The 15,635-nt window shown below is 37.9% G+C and overlaps 1 protein-coding gene across 1 annotated transcript in view; it reads right to left on the reverse strand.

Moving 5' to 3' along the window:
* CIT (citron rho-interacting serine/threonine kinase) overlaps positions 1 to 15,635 on the reverse strand; it is a 74,983-nt gene that overhangs the window by 17,369 nt on the left and 41,979 nt on the right. Inside the window, exons 23-31 of the mRNA XM_067306807.1 lie at positions 15,043 to 15,240; positions 12,735 to 12,788; positions 4,696 to 4,893; positions 3,975 to 4,168; positions 3,327 to 3,462; positions 2,796 to 2,900; positions 1,287 to 1,427; positions 987 to 1,094; positions 106 to 268 (exon numbers count right to left, since the gene is read on the reverse strand). Of these exons, the coding sequence (XP_067162908.1) occupies positions 106 to 268; positions 987 to 1,094; positions 1,287 to 1,427; positions 2,796 to 2,900; positions 3,327 to 3,462; positions 3,975 to 4,168; positions 4,696 to 4,893; positions 12,735 to 12,788; positions 15,043 to 15,240 (1,297 nt within the window). The remainder of the gene's footprint in view (positions 1 to 105; positions 269 to 986; positions 1,095 to 1,286; positions 1,428 to 2,795; positions 2,901 to 3,326; positions 3,463 to 3,974; positions 4,169 to 4,695; positions 4,894 to 12,734; positions 12,789 to 15,042; positions 15,241 to 15,635) is intronic.

A 15,635-nucleotide genomic window follows, 5' to 3' on the forward strand; every position in this document is an offset into this window, starting at 1 on the left:
AGGATTAAATAACATATGTTACTGTTATAGTGGCCACAGTTTAAGACATGTTTCAGACCAAAAATGTGCGTCTCCTCCAGATTCACCTTTTCTGTTAACCCCTACCTTCTTCACGAGCAGATCTGAGTTCAATGCGTGTTTTCTGTAGAGCCTCCTCCAGCTCAGCAGAACGAGCCTTCTCCTTCTCCAGTGCCACTTTCAGCTCATTGTATTGCAGGGGAACCTGTGTGGGTAAAGAAGGGTCCTCTTTCCGCCGACTAAACAGGCCCTAGCAACAGAAACACACAGACAACTCCTAACTCCTAGTAAGAGATGGCTTGATCTAGGCAAAGTGAAACTAGCTAGTGGCAGTCCGGCCAGAGGGCCTAATGGTAATTCTGATATATGTAAGGATGGATTTTTAGTTCAAACTGGCACTGGAAAGAAAATGTTGAGATATGTATTAATTTAAAGAGGGACATACATTACCTGTTCAGTACTCACACCTTGAGTTTCCAAGAGTATCTAAACAGAGGATCTCAAAATATGTGGTTAAAATTAATTTAAATTACTTAATTCAAAATGACAGAATGGCTTATGAAAAAGACGTGACACAAGCCATATCTCCTGACTAGTCAATCCTATGCTGCAACTACAAGACAACCACTCTAGATACACAATATGTTCATACACACATATATACTTACCATTTTAAAAATAATTAAATAATTGCATGTTTAAAATTCTGTATGCTTACAGCCTCATTGAGGTGTAGCTACTGGGTTGCAACCTAACTATTGAAGGAATGACAAAATACTGGGAAGGCCACAAGGAAGACACTGCCCAGTAAAGCTTGTGTTTAGTGACTCAGAATATTCTTAAATGGGAACACATTTGTGTTAAACATAAAGAAAGGTAAAACAGAATATTTTGAATGCACAGCACATAACTAAATCACAAACTCATCAGTCATTTAACTCCATGCCTCTCACACCTTTTTCACCCACCTTTTTCTTTTTTGCTGGTTGATCCATCTTTGCCTGCAGGAAATCAATGAGTTTGGTTTGCTGAGAAATAGTGCCCTCCATTTTCACTTTCTCATGGGAATAGAGAACCTGTGAACCACACACAGATACACAAGAAATTTCATCTTGGTAATAGAAACAAACAGATCAACTCAATGGCAGAACAGAACTAAAAAGAAAAAAAATAGTATAAGGAAATGTCGCACAGAAACAGTAGGTCAGATCCCCAAACCTCACATTAAATGGGGACCAGAGTCCTGCCCACCTTTTCCTCATCCTCACCTGAATGTTTTCCAGCTGATATTCCAGGTCACTTCTTTCAGTCTTCAGAAGATCTGCTCGATCTAGAGCCTCTTGCAGACCTTGAGTAAGGCGGAAGATGTGATTCTTTTGCAGATCCATTTGCTGCTGCAGCTTTGCCTGCTGTTAACAGGAAAACAAAGGACAGTGTTTGTTTTCCTTTTTAAACAAAAGCTATCATATGCTATCATTCCTTGTAAAGTAACTATCACTGCAGAACTCAAAACTAAAGTCATTTGTCTAACAGCTGAAAAATTACGATATCCCAGAAGTTTTCCTTCTCTTCGGAATGCATTGTCACTAAACAAACATTTCTATGTAGTTTATTTCCATTAATTCACAGCAAGACCACCTTTTTCAACAACACATTCAAGTAATTTGCTTTTTGTTTAAAAACTTTAAAATCTTGTTATTGTTAGACTGCACGTACGTGCACATACATGAAGAATTTCTGGATGCCAGTTTCTCAAGCCTTCTTCACATTCACCAAAAGCCACCTCAATACTTCCCGGTAAAAGAGATCTTTCCTATTAACCAGGATAAACTCCTGCCTCTTTAGCAGTCATATGTGATGAGGAAAATTAATTCCAATTGTTTGTACCTTTGTGTCCAACTAAGCAAAGAGCACATGATAAACTACTCTTAATACCTTCAGGCTTCATATTATCTTGATGAGAAAGTCCCTGAAAACCACTAACATTCATGTATTATGAAACAAGAGACAGAACACTTTTCTGTGATGCATAACGGAGCTGTCATCTCTGGGATAACTCGTCAGCACCTTGAGTACACCAGCAGCCCCTGACCAGCCCGTAACCATCCTTGCCCTGTAATCCTCCTCTGTAGCCTCCTTCCCCCCTACCGAGGTTTGGCTGCCTGCATTCAAAGTCTCGCTGGTACGGTGCTGCATAACCTTGGATCAGACTTCTGTGAGCACAGCTAAATTATGAGAAAGAGCTGTGAAAAGCCTCATCTGGGGCCTGCCCCCATGCACCCTCTGCCTACTGGCTCCAGAGCTGCTTCTAAGCTCTGGCCCTCGCCCTTGGTCTGTGCCAGACCGTGTTGTAGACATGCTGTGCCCAGCCATGGACCTTGCCTTGCAGGCTAGGACCTGCTTCGTCACTACAAGCTTCTCTAATGATCACTGGGCCACTGGTTGAAGCTGATCACTACCACCAGACCTGCTGTGCTCTTCTTGTTCAGGTACTGTGGGACTGTGCCCACTGGCTGCAAGGTCCCTGTCCCTGCCTGCCCTGCTTGTCACCCTTGGCTCCCAGCTCACCTTCCCTTGAGCAGTTCACTTTTACTGACATAGTCACCCATTTTGCAAAGTTTTAACAAAAAATAAATGAATAAAATCTTTATTAATTCTCGCCAGTTATATAGAAGAAGGAAGGATGTGTAACACTGAATTTCTAGTTCATAATTAAACTATTCACACAACGTTTTGGTTTCAGAAGTGGAACCTTCTTCTGAAGTTTCCAAGGTTACCTCCTCCAGAAGCCTCTGCTTGAGTTCCCTTTCTGTCTCAAGCTTCTGTTGTAAACTGCGTGCATTCATCTCCAACATAGCATGCTTCTTCTCCAGGTCATTGAGCTAGGCAGGTAGGACAGATGGTCAGAACACCACAGAATGCTAACAAAGTTCAACAATCTCAAAATCCAACTTCACGAAGCGTACACAAAAGAAAAATGATTCAATTATTCTCTACTTACTATAATGGAAAAAACAAAGAAAGAAAGAAACATTTTGGTATGCCATTGCTCAAATGTGGACATCAAGTACTGACAGTGTCATGGTACGCTCCAGACATCATGAGCTGCTTTTTGCTTTAGTCTTACTCAATAGGAAATCTGAGGTCTTTGACTTGTGGACAAAATTCTATTCTATGTCCCCAAGTCTTTTTCAGTTTGCTCTAGCATCTTGAAAATGCTGCTCAAGACTGCATTTCTACAAGTAACATCTCTAGAAAAGGAAAATATCTCAGTTAATTATGAAAGCTTAGGGTTGAAAGTTACTTACCTTATCAGAAAGGCTCTCAGCTTTGAGTTTTTGTTCCTTTAGAGCTTGCTGGAGGGCTAGAATCTCTGCCTTGTGTTCTTTGACAGCTAGTTCTACCACCTGGCGAGATTCAGTAATACGCTGATCTGCTCTCACTCTGTATTAAAATGGAAAACAGTGTTACCTAACTCTCTTCTGGGCTTGTCCTCTCTGTAGCACACAATGACATCAATAACTCTTTCAGGGGTTTGCCTCAAATTCAAAATGTTACTTTACAAAGCCAGGCTGTTTGCTGCAACACTTTTTTATATTACGTAACCCTGTTTCTACCCCTGTTAGAACTAGAGCCTGAAAACTGCAAGACCCCAGAGTAACAGGAGCAAGGATTAGTTTTCTGTATAATCAAGCAGAAGATAAGAAATTAAGCCATTTTATAAATTACAATGATAAATACCATTCTCCCCTCAATCACACATGCACAAAAAAACTAAAGGAACAGTATCACTGGTGAACATCTATTAACTAATACACCATTTTTAGAACTACCTCAAAAGAATTTATATTTAGTTCCAACTCCCATATCCTATTCTAAATACAATTTTTATAGTACATTCTGCAGAGCATTTTCATACAAGTTAATAAAAGGCAGGGGGATGGGGAGAAGACAACCTGCTCTGTTTCTCAGTATCCAGCATCCTCTGCAACTCTCTAACACGACATTCAAACTGGGACTTCTCATCCCCTAGAACATTCCTCCATGCTTCCCACTGACGTTCTTTCTCCAAGAGTTCATCATTCAGGGCCTCCAAGTCCATTACTTGCTCTTCCAGCATTGTACATGTTGTCTTCAAGGCCTCCATAGTCTAAAAATAAATCCTCCTATCAATTCTCACATCCCACATGAAGCATGCACTTTAAGCTTCAGCCTTACCATTTCAATTACAGTACATGCAAATTGGCAGCAAACATAAGCTGGTAAATCACAACTCATTTATTTCAAAGCTTCCATACATTCACTTGCGATTGCTTTTAATGTCAGTTCTACCTCATCATGAAGATTTCAGAATTGCCAGGGTCACAAAATTAAAATGAATAACTCTAAGTTGTAATACTTTCAGAGTGCAAAATTTCTACATACTATTGCATAAAAATACAAAGGGAAATACTAAAAATTTCAATCCATTCAACTGTTCTGGGAAAGAGGCATAAACGAGAAATGGTCAAATTGCCCATGGAAGCATATTTATTCTTAATATGAATGAATATTCATATATTCATTTCAGATTTAAAAGAACTTAAAAGAATTTAGAGATAAAAAAGAATTTTTAGCCTTTCTGCAAATTGCATAACTGTCTTGAAGAAATTGTGATCCAGATACATAAAGCCTTACTTGTTTCTGACTGGTGAGCTGCATCTCTCTCTCAGTGATCTCTCGACGGAGATGGTCAACCTCACTTCGCAACTGGACAACTTCATCATTGGCCCCTGAAGCCTCATCAAGTTGTTTGGACAGGAAGAAATTCTGATTGTTCAGTTCTGCGTTGTCCTCACTGAGCTGGTTCAGCTGCTCTTCCAAATCCGTAATTACCTAAAAGCAAAAATAAATTAGATTACATGTCAGTGAGTACAGTTTTTTGAAAAAGCGTTCTCCACTCCCAGAACCATTTATTGCCAAACAAGTAGATAACTTGGCATTCCCTCTTTTGTTTTTTCAAATTTAAACACAAGCAATATTGTAATTGCAGATTTTATGCACAGGAGTGTACTTTAAGTAGGAATAGAGTTCTGTTTCTTACAGAAAATAGCCTGAATTTTTATTAATTTGATTTAGCATATAAACGTGCTGCAGTCACTTCATTATTTGAGAGAGAATTGTTACATCTAAAGCATTGGACTGGGAGTCGGGAGTTCTGGTTGTATTCTCAGATCTGCTGCTGACTCACAGTGTGCCTTTGCCAAAACACTAGCTTTCTTGCCTCGATTTCCCCTTAAGTGAAATGAGGCTAATACTTCTCACAGAGATTTTTAAAGTGCGATGTTTAAGAAAAACGGATAAGAGGTGCTGCTGTAATGGAGGCAGTATAATCTGAAGTCTGCCTAGCAATTGTTTAAATTACTATAAGTAACACTGTGTGTAGCCAGGAAAAGCAGAAAATTTTTAAGAAATATATTCTATCAAGGCAACAGCATTACGGATGGCAGCACGAGATATATGAAGAAAGAAAGTCTGGCAGCACAATAAACTGATAGAAAATCAGTGAAAAGCAAAAATTCAACAAGGACAATGGCCTTGCTTTTAATGAAGTGGAAACACCCACTTGTTAAATTAGAATAGCATTATACTGTACACTTTAAATGAAGTTCCCCTTCAATGTAAAGAAAAATATGAACAACAGTGGGCTGTTTTCACATTCCATTTTAATTTTTAGGAATGAAAGCCCATGAACACTGGATGGATGAATACCTGCAACCTCCTCCTATTTCAAAAGCAAAGTCATCACAACAGGAGAGAGAAAGAAACTTCAACATAATCTTGAAAACCACTTAATAAAAAGAATTTCAGAAACTGGAAACTTCTATAAAATTAACATTCAGCTATTACAGATAAGTTCAAGAGGCATTTTTACCTAATATCTCAAAGTGAAGTGAATAATACACTTCATTAAATGGGAAAAATTAAAATCCCAGAACATAGTTGGCCACACATTCAATTTTAAACGTTCTGGTTTCCTTTTCAAGCCAGAGACTTAAATATCTAACACAGCGGAACATGCAGCTCTTCTCAGCTATCTGGAAAGATGACAACCATTTCTCTTTGACGAGCCTGGAAGGCAGGTATTGGCAGCCTTTCACCATGCCTCTCCTAAATCTAAATTAACAGTATTTGATTTTTAAACTGTTGGCAGAAAAAGTCCAACTGAAATTACTCCCTGCTGGGTGAAGGGGAGTTCCCATTACCCATATGTTTAGGGTCAGCTCAAGCGATTCATACTCTAAAAAAAACCCCACTCCTGGTGACAATTTGATAGTGTAGTTTTCTTGAACATTCTTACCGTTGTATTCAAAATATGCATTTTATTCTGTATTTTATGTATCGAGTTCTCAAAGAACTCAGACTGTATCATAAAGATGTGCTAGTGTCTACAACATTGTAGGGATAAGAACTTAGAAATGTATTTAGATAAACAAAAAGGAACAAAAGAACATTTCTGTTTTTACAGTGTTTTACCTACCATTTTTACAGGTGACACCCAAAATTTCTATTAACTGCCAGATCAGATAAACCCTCTCTTTTTCCTCTAGTATTTTTCTTTTTCTTTAATTTTATGTTTGACCACAACATATATCTAGGCAGTTTTAAGGAATCTGTTATACAGCTACGGTTTCATCCACTTACATTTTATAAATCAATGCAAATACTTTGTATAAAAATTATTAAACTATTTTTGAAATATAAGAAAGCAGAGATGGGGAAAAAATTCACAAATTGCTAAGGTGATGTGTAGAGTTAACACTTGAAGCTAATTAATTGATTGAAATGGCTATATTTCAAGCTGATTTTATCCCTTTAGAGTTGGAAGTTAAGCTCCTATTCTCTTTTATTCTATGTTCTGATCATAACCAGAATTAAACCAAACCACTTAAAATTTCACTATTACATTTAAAGTTTAAGGCAAAAACCAAGGTAGTTAAGAAAGAAGGGTTCCAGAAGAAGAAATGATGCGATCTCATTTCTTGCATATTTTCCTAATGTTATATTAGTTGACAATTCCAAAATGGCTTGGGTTAAATTCCAAATATATTATAATCTAACCTTTTTCTTTTCTTTTTTTTAAGAGAAAATTAGTTCTTTTCAGTACAGTTTTCCTTTTCTCATGAGGAAAGGGGAATATGTTGACATACTCAACTTTTAAAAGCAATCTGCAGGTGTATTACGACCTCAGTAGGGTTACAGAGTTTATAAATACTATAAAGCCTACACAGTAGTGGGAAACAGTAACAGGAAAATGGAACCAGCTGTGGTATAAATGCCTGTCCTGGAAACCAAGTAGAAAGAAAACACGTAGAGATCGGAAAAAAGGCTTGATGGGAAATGTTGTCCTAGGCTATACAACCTATGCCAGAATCCTGTACTTGAAAAGAGTTAATAGTTTGGGGGGTTGTTTGTTTGGGGTTTTTTTTATTAAGGAAATCCCCAGGCAAAAAAAAAAAGAAAAAAGTATGCTGGAGTTAAATTTGTAAGTATATTAAAGGAAAACCTATAAGAAAACACCGTTATGCCCTTTTGAAGCACAAAATATAATCAGAAAAATCTTTAAATTTTAAGTTAATAAAACAGCCACACACTTGAAAACTTGGAAAGGCACTTTCAGGGCATCTCAGTAGCCTTATGTGCCTCTGTCACATCACTCACAGAGCAACTGAAATTTTCTCCTCCGACTATGTACAACTTTATCACAACAAGTTCTGAAAATTGAGATACAACCTAACTGGACCATCCTAATCTTATCAGACTGTTCATTACAAGCCACATCTAAGCACACAACTTATCTTTACACTGATACAGAACGGTATCTTGTTTTTAAATACTATACTGAGCAACCTGAGCATAACAACTCTTCAGCAAAGATACTCAGCACAATTCCCTCCCCGTAGCTCACAGTTTCAAAGCAGCAAAGTGTTTCTATATTGCAAGATTTTTGCAGATTCACAGCTGTTATAGCTGGGCCTACAAAATTCTCCAGGCATGGATCAAAAATTAAATATCAGAGCAATCAGGGGTTCAGAGCCATGATGACATAAGGTACAAAATTTAATCCATATGCTCCATGTATCAAAAAACACAGGCAAAGTAATAGGAGAAAGGAAGAAAGGAAGCAGTTTTAGAACACAACCAACTGCAGATTTCCAACTTCTCCATAACCTTATTCAGATCCTTCATCAAGACGCCTCAGTTCTCAGATGTCACCAACAAACGTGCAGGAGAATGTAAAGACACAGGCAAAGTTAACTGCTTGAGGATGCTATCAGCAGCAGGTTATTTGGGGTTTAATGCAATTTTTAGTACAACCTTAATGCAAAACTTCCAGTTTGATGCACAGTTCCATACCCATTTCCATCCCCATCCCGCCACCCCTCGACCCCACACTAATCCTTACTAGAAAGCTAGCCATCAGAAGTAAACAGGGGGAAAAAAAAAGCTATCTCACAGCCCCAAATTATTGTGAGAGGAAAGTGAGAGCAGGCACCAGCCTCACTTCATTGTAACCTATTCACATTTAGATCTGAGACCCAGCGCTCTTCCCATGGAGAAGACAGAATACCAAGCATCTTAAAGCACACAGCAGCAGAGAGATACCAGTCTTGTATGTCTACTTGTATGATTGGTATATAACAATCAGCTCCTCACTTCCCTCCCCTTGCCATAGTCGGATGACTTCTGTGACTTGAAACATACTTTACACGGAGATCTCAACCTCCAAAAAGTCTTCATGGCTTAGCTTGAGGGTGGGACATTGCTCTCATTAGTAGCTGCAGAGCAGTAGGACACTGAAAGGTCAGCATTCCTCTCCTTCCCACACCACCCTGTTATCCAAACATAACCTCCGTTGTTCCTCCATCCTGGTCCCAAGCAGACGAGCTACCTCTTCCAACCATGAGCCTCATCCTCAAATGATGATGATGATGATGTCCAGGAGAAAGGCACCATTAGACACAGCAACACCTCATCAATGCCCTATAAAGTCTCTAACTTTTTGTCTGACTTTACAAAACTATAAAGCTCCCTTTTAGCCTATAACTGACACCTACCATCACAATCTCCTTGAAATGAGAATCAGGGATAACCCTCCCCTCCCGACCAACAGCCAATACACATATTGTTACAAATTTAACTAAGCCATATAAAAGTTTTTGCCTGGGCATTAGCCTTATTACAGCGGGCAAGATTTCTTTTCTCTGAAACATAATTTTTATAGCATCAAAGTACGTAACACCTTTACACATAAGTTTTGAAATTCTCAAGACTATGTAAAGATTTATTCTTGCATGCCATCTTGTTGAGTCAGTGTGGAATCAGGACGTTAGACTGAAGTCAGCAGGACTTCAGGCATGAGCAAAATTACACATGTGCCTAAAGGGCTTGCAGTTTTAATGCCTCAATATCCACTCTCATAGACAAGTGTTCATTAACACAAGGGCAGAATCAAGTGCGATAATGCTTAAGATAGCAGCACAAGATGATGGCAAAAGAATCTTGAGGGGGGGAGAGAATTCTTCTTTTACTAGAGAAATCTTGGATAAATGGAAATGCAATATCCAACTAGCATATTAAGATCTTCCAGTCTCCTTGCTAGAATAAAAGTAATAGCGTGTACTTGAGGGGGGAAAAAAAAAAAGAAAAGAAACAGAAGATTCAGGTGATGATTTTTTGGAACAGCAATAATATTTTACTAAGTTGAGTGTAAATACTTTATGGGACTGTTTTTCCTCTAAATTTCTATAGATGTTACCTCCTGTTTACTGAATGTTTTAATTCTACCACTATTGAGATCAGTCTAGTTGTATTTTTTTACTTTAAATACATCAATGACCCAACAGTAAGCCATTATTAAGAGCCAGTTGGAAACCACTGTGACAGAAATGTTAATCTTCCTGTTTAAGAAAATGCACTTTATTTCTAGAATTTTTTCTGATTGCCTACAAAATACATTTAAATTTAAAAGTCAAATGGATCTTATGGATTATACTTTTGATAGAAGAATTCTTTAAATGTAGGGACCTAGCCCCTCCCCCTCAACAGATTTGCTGGATGAGTTATCATTGTGGGAAGATTATAAGATGTTGCTGTTCAAGTGTGTGTGTGTGTTTCTAGAGAGTAGGTATTACAATTTACAATTTTTATTTTAATTATGTATCCCATAATTTCTTCCACAGCTGAGAGCCAGAGAAAGCAGAAGCTAAAATTTTCTTTTTCACTCCCAGTAAAAGAAAGATGTCACAAGGTGACACAACTCGGAGCTATCAGAGCAAATGAATATGAATTCACAAACAAGGCAGAAATTAAGACCTACAATATACTATATAACAATGGTCTCTACGTATGAACACCAAAATACAACAAATTTAAAACAGACAAACAGCAGAACATAATAAATGTCTACTTGGGTCAGAGGCCTCAGTAAAAGGAAGGACAGTAGGGCAATGAGGGTACAGGAAAACTAGACACACATTTGAAGTGTGACTCCTCTACATACAGAAACTGTGACCTTTGAGAAGCTAGCAAACCAGAAGAAATATTAATGAAAACAGACAAATATTTTTACCTATCTTTTGAACGCTAAGAAAAGTACTGAAGTAATTCAATGTTTCAATAATATTTCTGTCTAATTTTATCTTCATTATTCTCATGCTGTTTTGAACTGGTCGATAATATTAAATAAAATTAATTCCCTACCAAAGTTTGCCAGAACAGTTCAAGGAGCTTGTTTCATCTCAAAAAGGCTGTATTTTGAAAACTTGCTACAGAGAATAAACCCACTCTTTATTACACTGCATAAACAGGAGCACATTAGAATTATTCCACTGAAGTGTCACCTCATTTTAAAATGAACATAAGTTCTAATCACCTTCAAGTAGCATCACATGGTCACTGAAAGTGAAGCCTGCATCATTCTGGTTAGTGTTCAATAGAAACATGTAATCAAGGCACCATAATAAACATTCCCTGATCCCTCATTGTCAATACAAGATTGTCCTGTCATTGCTTCAGGGCTCCTCAGTAAAAGGGATGGACAGACAGAATCACTTATAGCACAGAAGAAGAAAATTTCTATCCATGGTCAATTAAATTATACATGCATTCTCCTGGGCTGCAAAGAGAATGTATGATGAACATGTATTATTCATTTAGGAACCATATCATTAATTTCTTATTGATGAGGATGTCTGATGCATGAACCCACTTATCCCACTGAAGGGCCTACAATGCACAACAATTTCAGAAATCCTTTTATGCAAAACCTTCAAAGCTCCCAACATTCTCAGAATCTTACGGGTCACTCCTAACTGTTGGAGATTTTTGGCCATGTTTACAAAGCCAAGGAGCTACCAGATAATGAATTACAACTTCTGAAAGGCAGCCTGTCACGAAGTAAAAAGAAGCTATAGATTTCCCACACAGCTGGATTTTGCCTGCATGGAGATCACATAAGCTTTTTCATAGAAAGCTGTCATTCTGAATGCAGGGCAAGAGAAAACAAAGGAAAGAAAAGAAGATAGCTGTGGATGTAGGATACATGATAACACATATGGAGCTAGAGGATCCATCTGAATAAGTGAAGAGAGTAAAGTTTCTTTTGCAGAATTTCTTTTAGCAGAAGGTTGACACTCTTCGGTAAGCTCTGCTTACTCATTTCTTCACATCAATGTATTCTATGAGCAGAGTAGAATTGCCTTGCTTAATGCTAAAGAGCAAGTGAGGAAAACAGAACAACTCCTATCCTGAAAAGATATTTTTGAAGGATGAAATCTTGTATGTTTGATACCTGTTTAGTACCTGTCACTAATCCTGCAGCATGGAAAATTATTTTTGAGGAAATTATTGGAAGCGGGAAACAACCAAGACTGAGAGAAAAACCAGCAGTTAAGCCCTGCTTACAGGGTGGGGTAGAAGAAGTCTGGAGAGGTCTGCAACCAATGCTCATCCAGAGGACTGTGGCCCTTATTCAATACTTCTATAATTCACATCACTGGAAGACAGATGCTCTCCATCAAGCATCATAAATAAATTTGAAGATAGGGTCAACTGGCAAGAATCCCTAGTGACAGACAACCCCTTGGACATCCATCCTAGATGAATGAAATGAATGTAGAAACATATCAAAAGATCTCAAGCAACAGAAGGTGCAAGTTAAGATCCTAAGTCCACTCCGCTCCTTGAGCAGATGACCACATGTCAATGTATTATTTGACCGATAAAATTTCTCTTCTCTTCAAACAGTGTTAAAGTCCTCCTTAAAACCCAGAGGAGCATGAACGCTCTTCCACTCTGACCTAGATCTACAATGCAGCTCAGGATTTGGACAGGTAGATCTTTTCTTCTCCTTGTGAGCAGAAAAAATCTTTACCCACAACCATTTTTTGCAGCTGCTACACCATTCTTATTAGCTGCACTGCAATGAGATATTTTAATTTACTTTCTTCTCCAAAAAGAAGAACAGTGTCAATTTCATAATCAGAATAAAACCTCTAAATTGAGGTTTACCTGAAGCCTAGAAGGAATCAAATCCAATCAATCTAACTCCTGCTAACTCCTTGAAGCCAGAAGTCTACATTAGGATCTAGTGTCATCAAGGAGTAAATGAGTAAATTGTTTGCTTTCTTATCCTTAATTTCAAAATAATTCAATGATCCGTATTTAATACTCACTGTGCAGCTATTACGAAGGGCTTCAAATTTACGCTGGATTTCATCTCTATGTGCCTAAAGGAGGTAAGAAGTTAATCATCAATTTTTCATACATTAGAATTAGAATCCAACAGCTGTTGCTAAACAAACTGCAGAACAATCTACCAGCAAGCAAAGTTTGGAAGGCAGATGCTGCAGGCTATGAAAGCACTCTGTAGTGGCAAAGAACTGATTAGCAAAAGTCACATCCTACTTAATCAAAATATACTCATGCTCCCAATTCTGAACTACTTTAGACCAATGTACAAACTCACAAACTGAATTATGTAAAAGGTTCCATCTTAAATGGTCACCAGAAGACATATCAATTCAATGTTAAGTTTGTACATTCTTGACTTTTAAAATTAATTGAGTTGTTTTCACTTCCATATCCAGATTTGCATTTCATGTAAAATAAATACTGCATACAATTTAATGCTTGCAAAGAAAAACTACAATGAAATATTGTGCAAGCTACCCCAAACAGCTCTGCCAATCTACCTGAATCCTACCGTAAAGTACCATTTAATCCTGAACCTCTCCAAGAATCAGTAATGAAACAGAATAATCAATTCTTTGGAAGACAGCATCCAGTGTTGAAAAGTGCAAACGCTTATTTTAAAGAATGCAGTATTGCATGCACCATTTTACTTCCTAATTTACAAGCAAAGCATGACAAAGCAAAAGTTCTTGTTTCAGCCTCATGGCCTCTCTCAAAATTCATTCAGACTGTCAAACTGATTTAACAAGTGTCTAATGTCATATGCTATCTCAGCCCTTAACAAATGAAAGGCTAGTGCACTAGCACGTCCAGCCACCTTTCTTTATTCAGAACATTTTCCTTATAGCCAAGAGACTAAACAGGAAAAACTGTTTAGCAGACGTCATATATGAGAGCTGAAAAGTTATCTTACCACAACAGGCAATATGAAAAATAAAAAAAGTATATAAAAAAAAATTCCAAAACAGAAATACCCCGAGCCCACTGAACCAGACTAAAATGATCTGGAGATGCTGTATCTTACTCCTACAAGAGCTGGTCCAAAAGCACTACCATTTTGCCAGAAAAATTGAAGTAATAACTGAGTGAACGCAGGTCATTTACACTCATCTGTTTCATTGGTGGTGTAGGTAAAGATATCAAGCACATCACCATCCCGTTAGCAGTGATACTGGTTGTTATGCAAAGCTTTCAGCTGGGAGGGGACGACCTCAGTTTTGAGCAAAAGAAACTGATGTCATATATTATTCAGTTATTCTAAAGCATGGATGTTGCTGCTGCACTTTCCCAGCAGGTACCTGCTTTAGAACAACTCCAAGGGAACGGTTCTCCCTTCCGCCTGTCCAAGAGCATCAGTACAATACGAGCACCTGTTTCAGCTGAGCCCATCATCCCTTCTAAAAAGGGATGCACTGGCAGAAATATTCAGAACAACGGTTCTTTCCATCAAATGCCCCTGGAGCTAGTGAATGCTTATTTTCAACACTTCAGCATGACGGGATTGGGAGGTCGTTGGAGACGGCTGCTTCAGTGACGGTTAGCTGGCAGCCAAAGTAGCAGGTCAGATACTTCCCTACTCCCTCCCCCCCAGCCCTGGGAATCCGTCATGAAGAAAATATTACTTAGAATCAAGCAGTTTGAAAGTATCTTTTTGCACTCAAGAGACAGCAACCAGCAGCATATAATTTAGCATTCCATTTACTGAGAGGAAAAAACAAGGGGGAGTTTTAATTGACCTTTTTTCTTTTATATCATTCACACACCTAACGAGAGACTGCAAGATACACACGTGACAATTTTTAATGAAATAAGCACCATAATAAAATTAGGGTGTTAACGACACTATTTTCCTAGGAATTTTGTTTCTTTCAAATAAGTATAAAGCAGGAAAATTGACAGAAAGGAATCGCCAAAATATTTATGATCACCAAGTACTTTCAAACTCATGAGAGATTATTTAAATAAGGAAATCAGAGAGTAAAATTCTTAACAATAACAATTACAGAGGCAACTTTCACTCCACCACAAAGTAATAATGTTGTTGCAAAGAACCAATCAATTTTGGCACAAATGAATCGCCACTAGGAAGCAGTCATATGGTTAAAGGTAACAAGATGAAATTTGACATTTTAGTCATTCCCGCCTCTATCAGTAACAAGGCACAATTCATGTTCTGCTTTGAAAATTAAAAATTAAGTAGTATAAATCAATATTAACCTTATTATGAAACATGCACCTACATAATTCCAATCTGTAGATACGGCTCATAGTACCAATTTTAGGGCTCACCGTGAGAGCTTGAATCTCCTCCTCTGCTTCAGCTGTAGTCTCCTCTAGTTCAGTTTTGGCTTCACGGAGCTGATTCTCCAGGGCTGTCCGTGCAGCCTGCAGCCCAGTAATTTGAGATTCACGCTCCTGGAGCGTCAGCTGCAATTCTGTCAACTGCCTTTTCAGTTCCAACTTTTGTTCTTCATGCTCTAGACTAACCTGAAGAAGGAAAAAGCAGCGTCCAAACATGAGCTACTAATATAGAAACTGAGAAATTACAGGAAATGTAATCTCATTTCAAACCTTATTTTAGGATAACATGGCAATGTCTACCCCAAAATCACATCTTGACAGATTGTTTAAGTCACCAAGAAGTCAAGGATGCAGCTTTGTCTACTGCCTAAAAACTATTGGTTTGCTTTGAAAAAGGCCAAAAGAAATATGGCATTTTGAAATAAAAAGAAGGGTACAAGACTAGTTCCAGGTATGACACAAATATTACATATCAAATGTTAATACAAAAGAATGCAAGTTTAAGTAGTTTGTGGTGATCTTCCCTAACTAAAATTTAAATCACTGTATCTGAGAATCTTTATGAATAAAGATCAATATCA

Source organism: Apteryx mantelli, chromosome 17 (assembly GCF_036417845.1).
Source record: "Apteryx mantelli isolate bAptMan1 chromosome 17, bAptMan1.hap1, whole genome shotgun sequence".
Lineage (NCBI taxonomy): Eukaryota > Metazoa > Chordata > Aves > Apterygiformes > Apterygidae > Apteryx > Apteryx mantelli.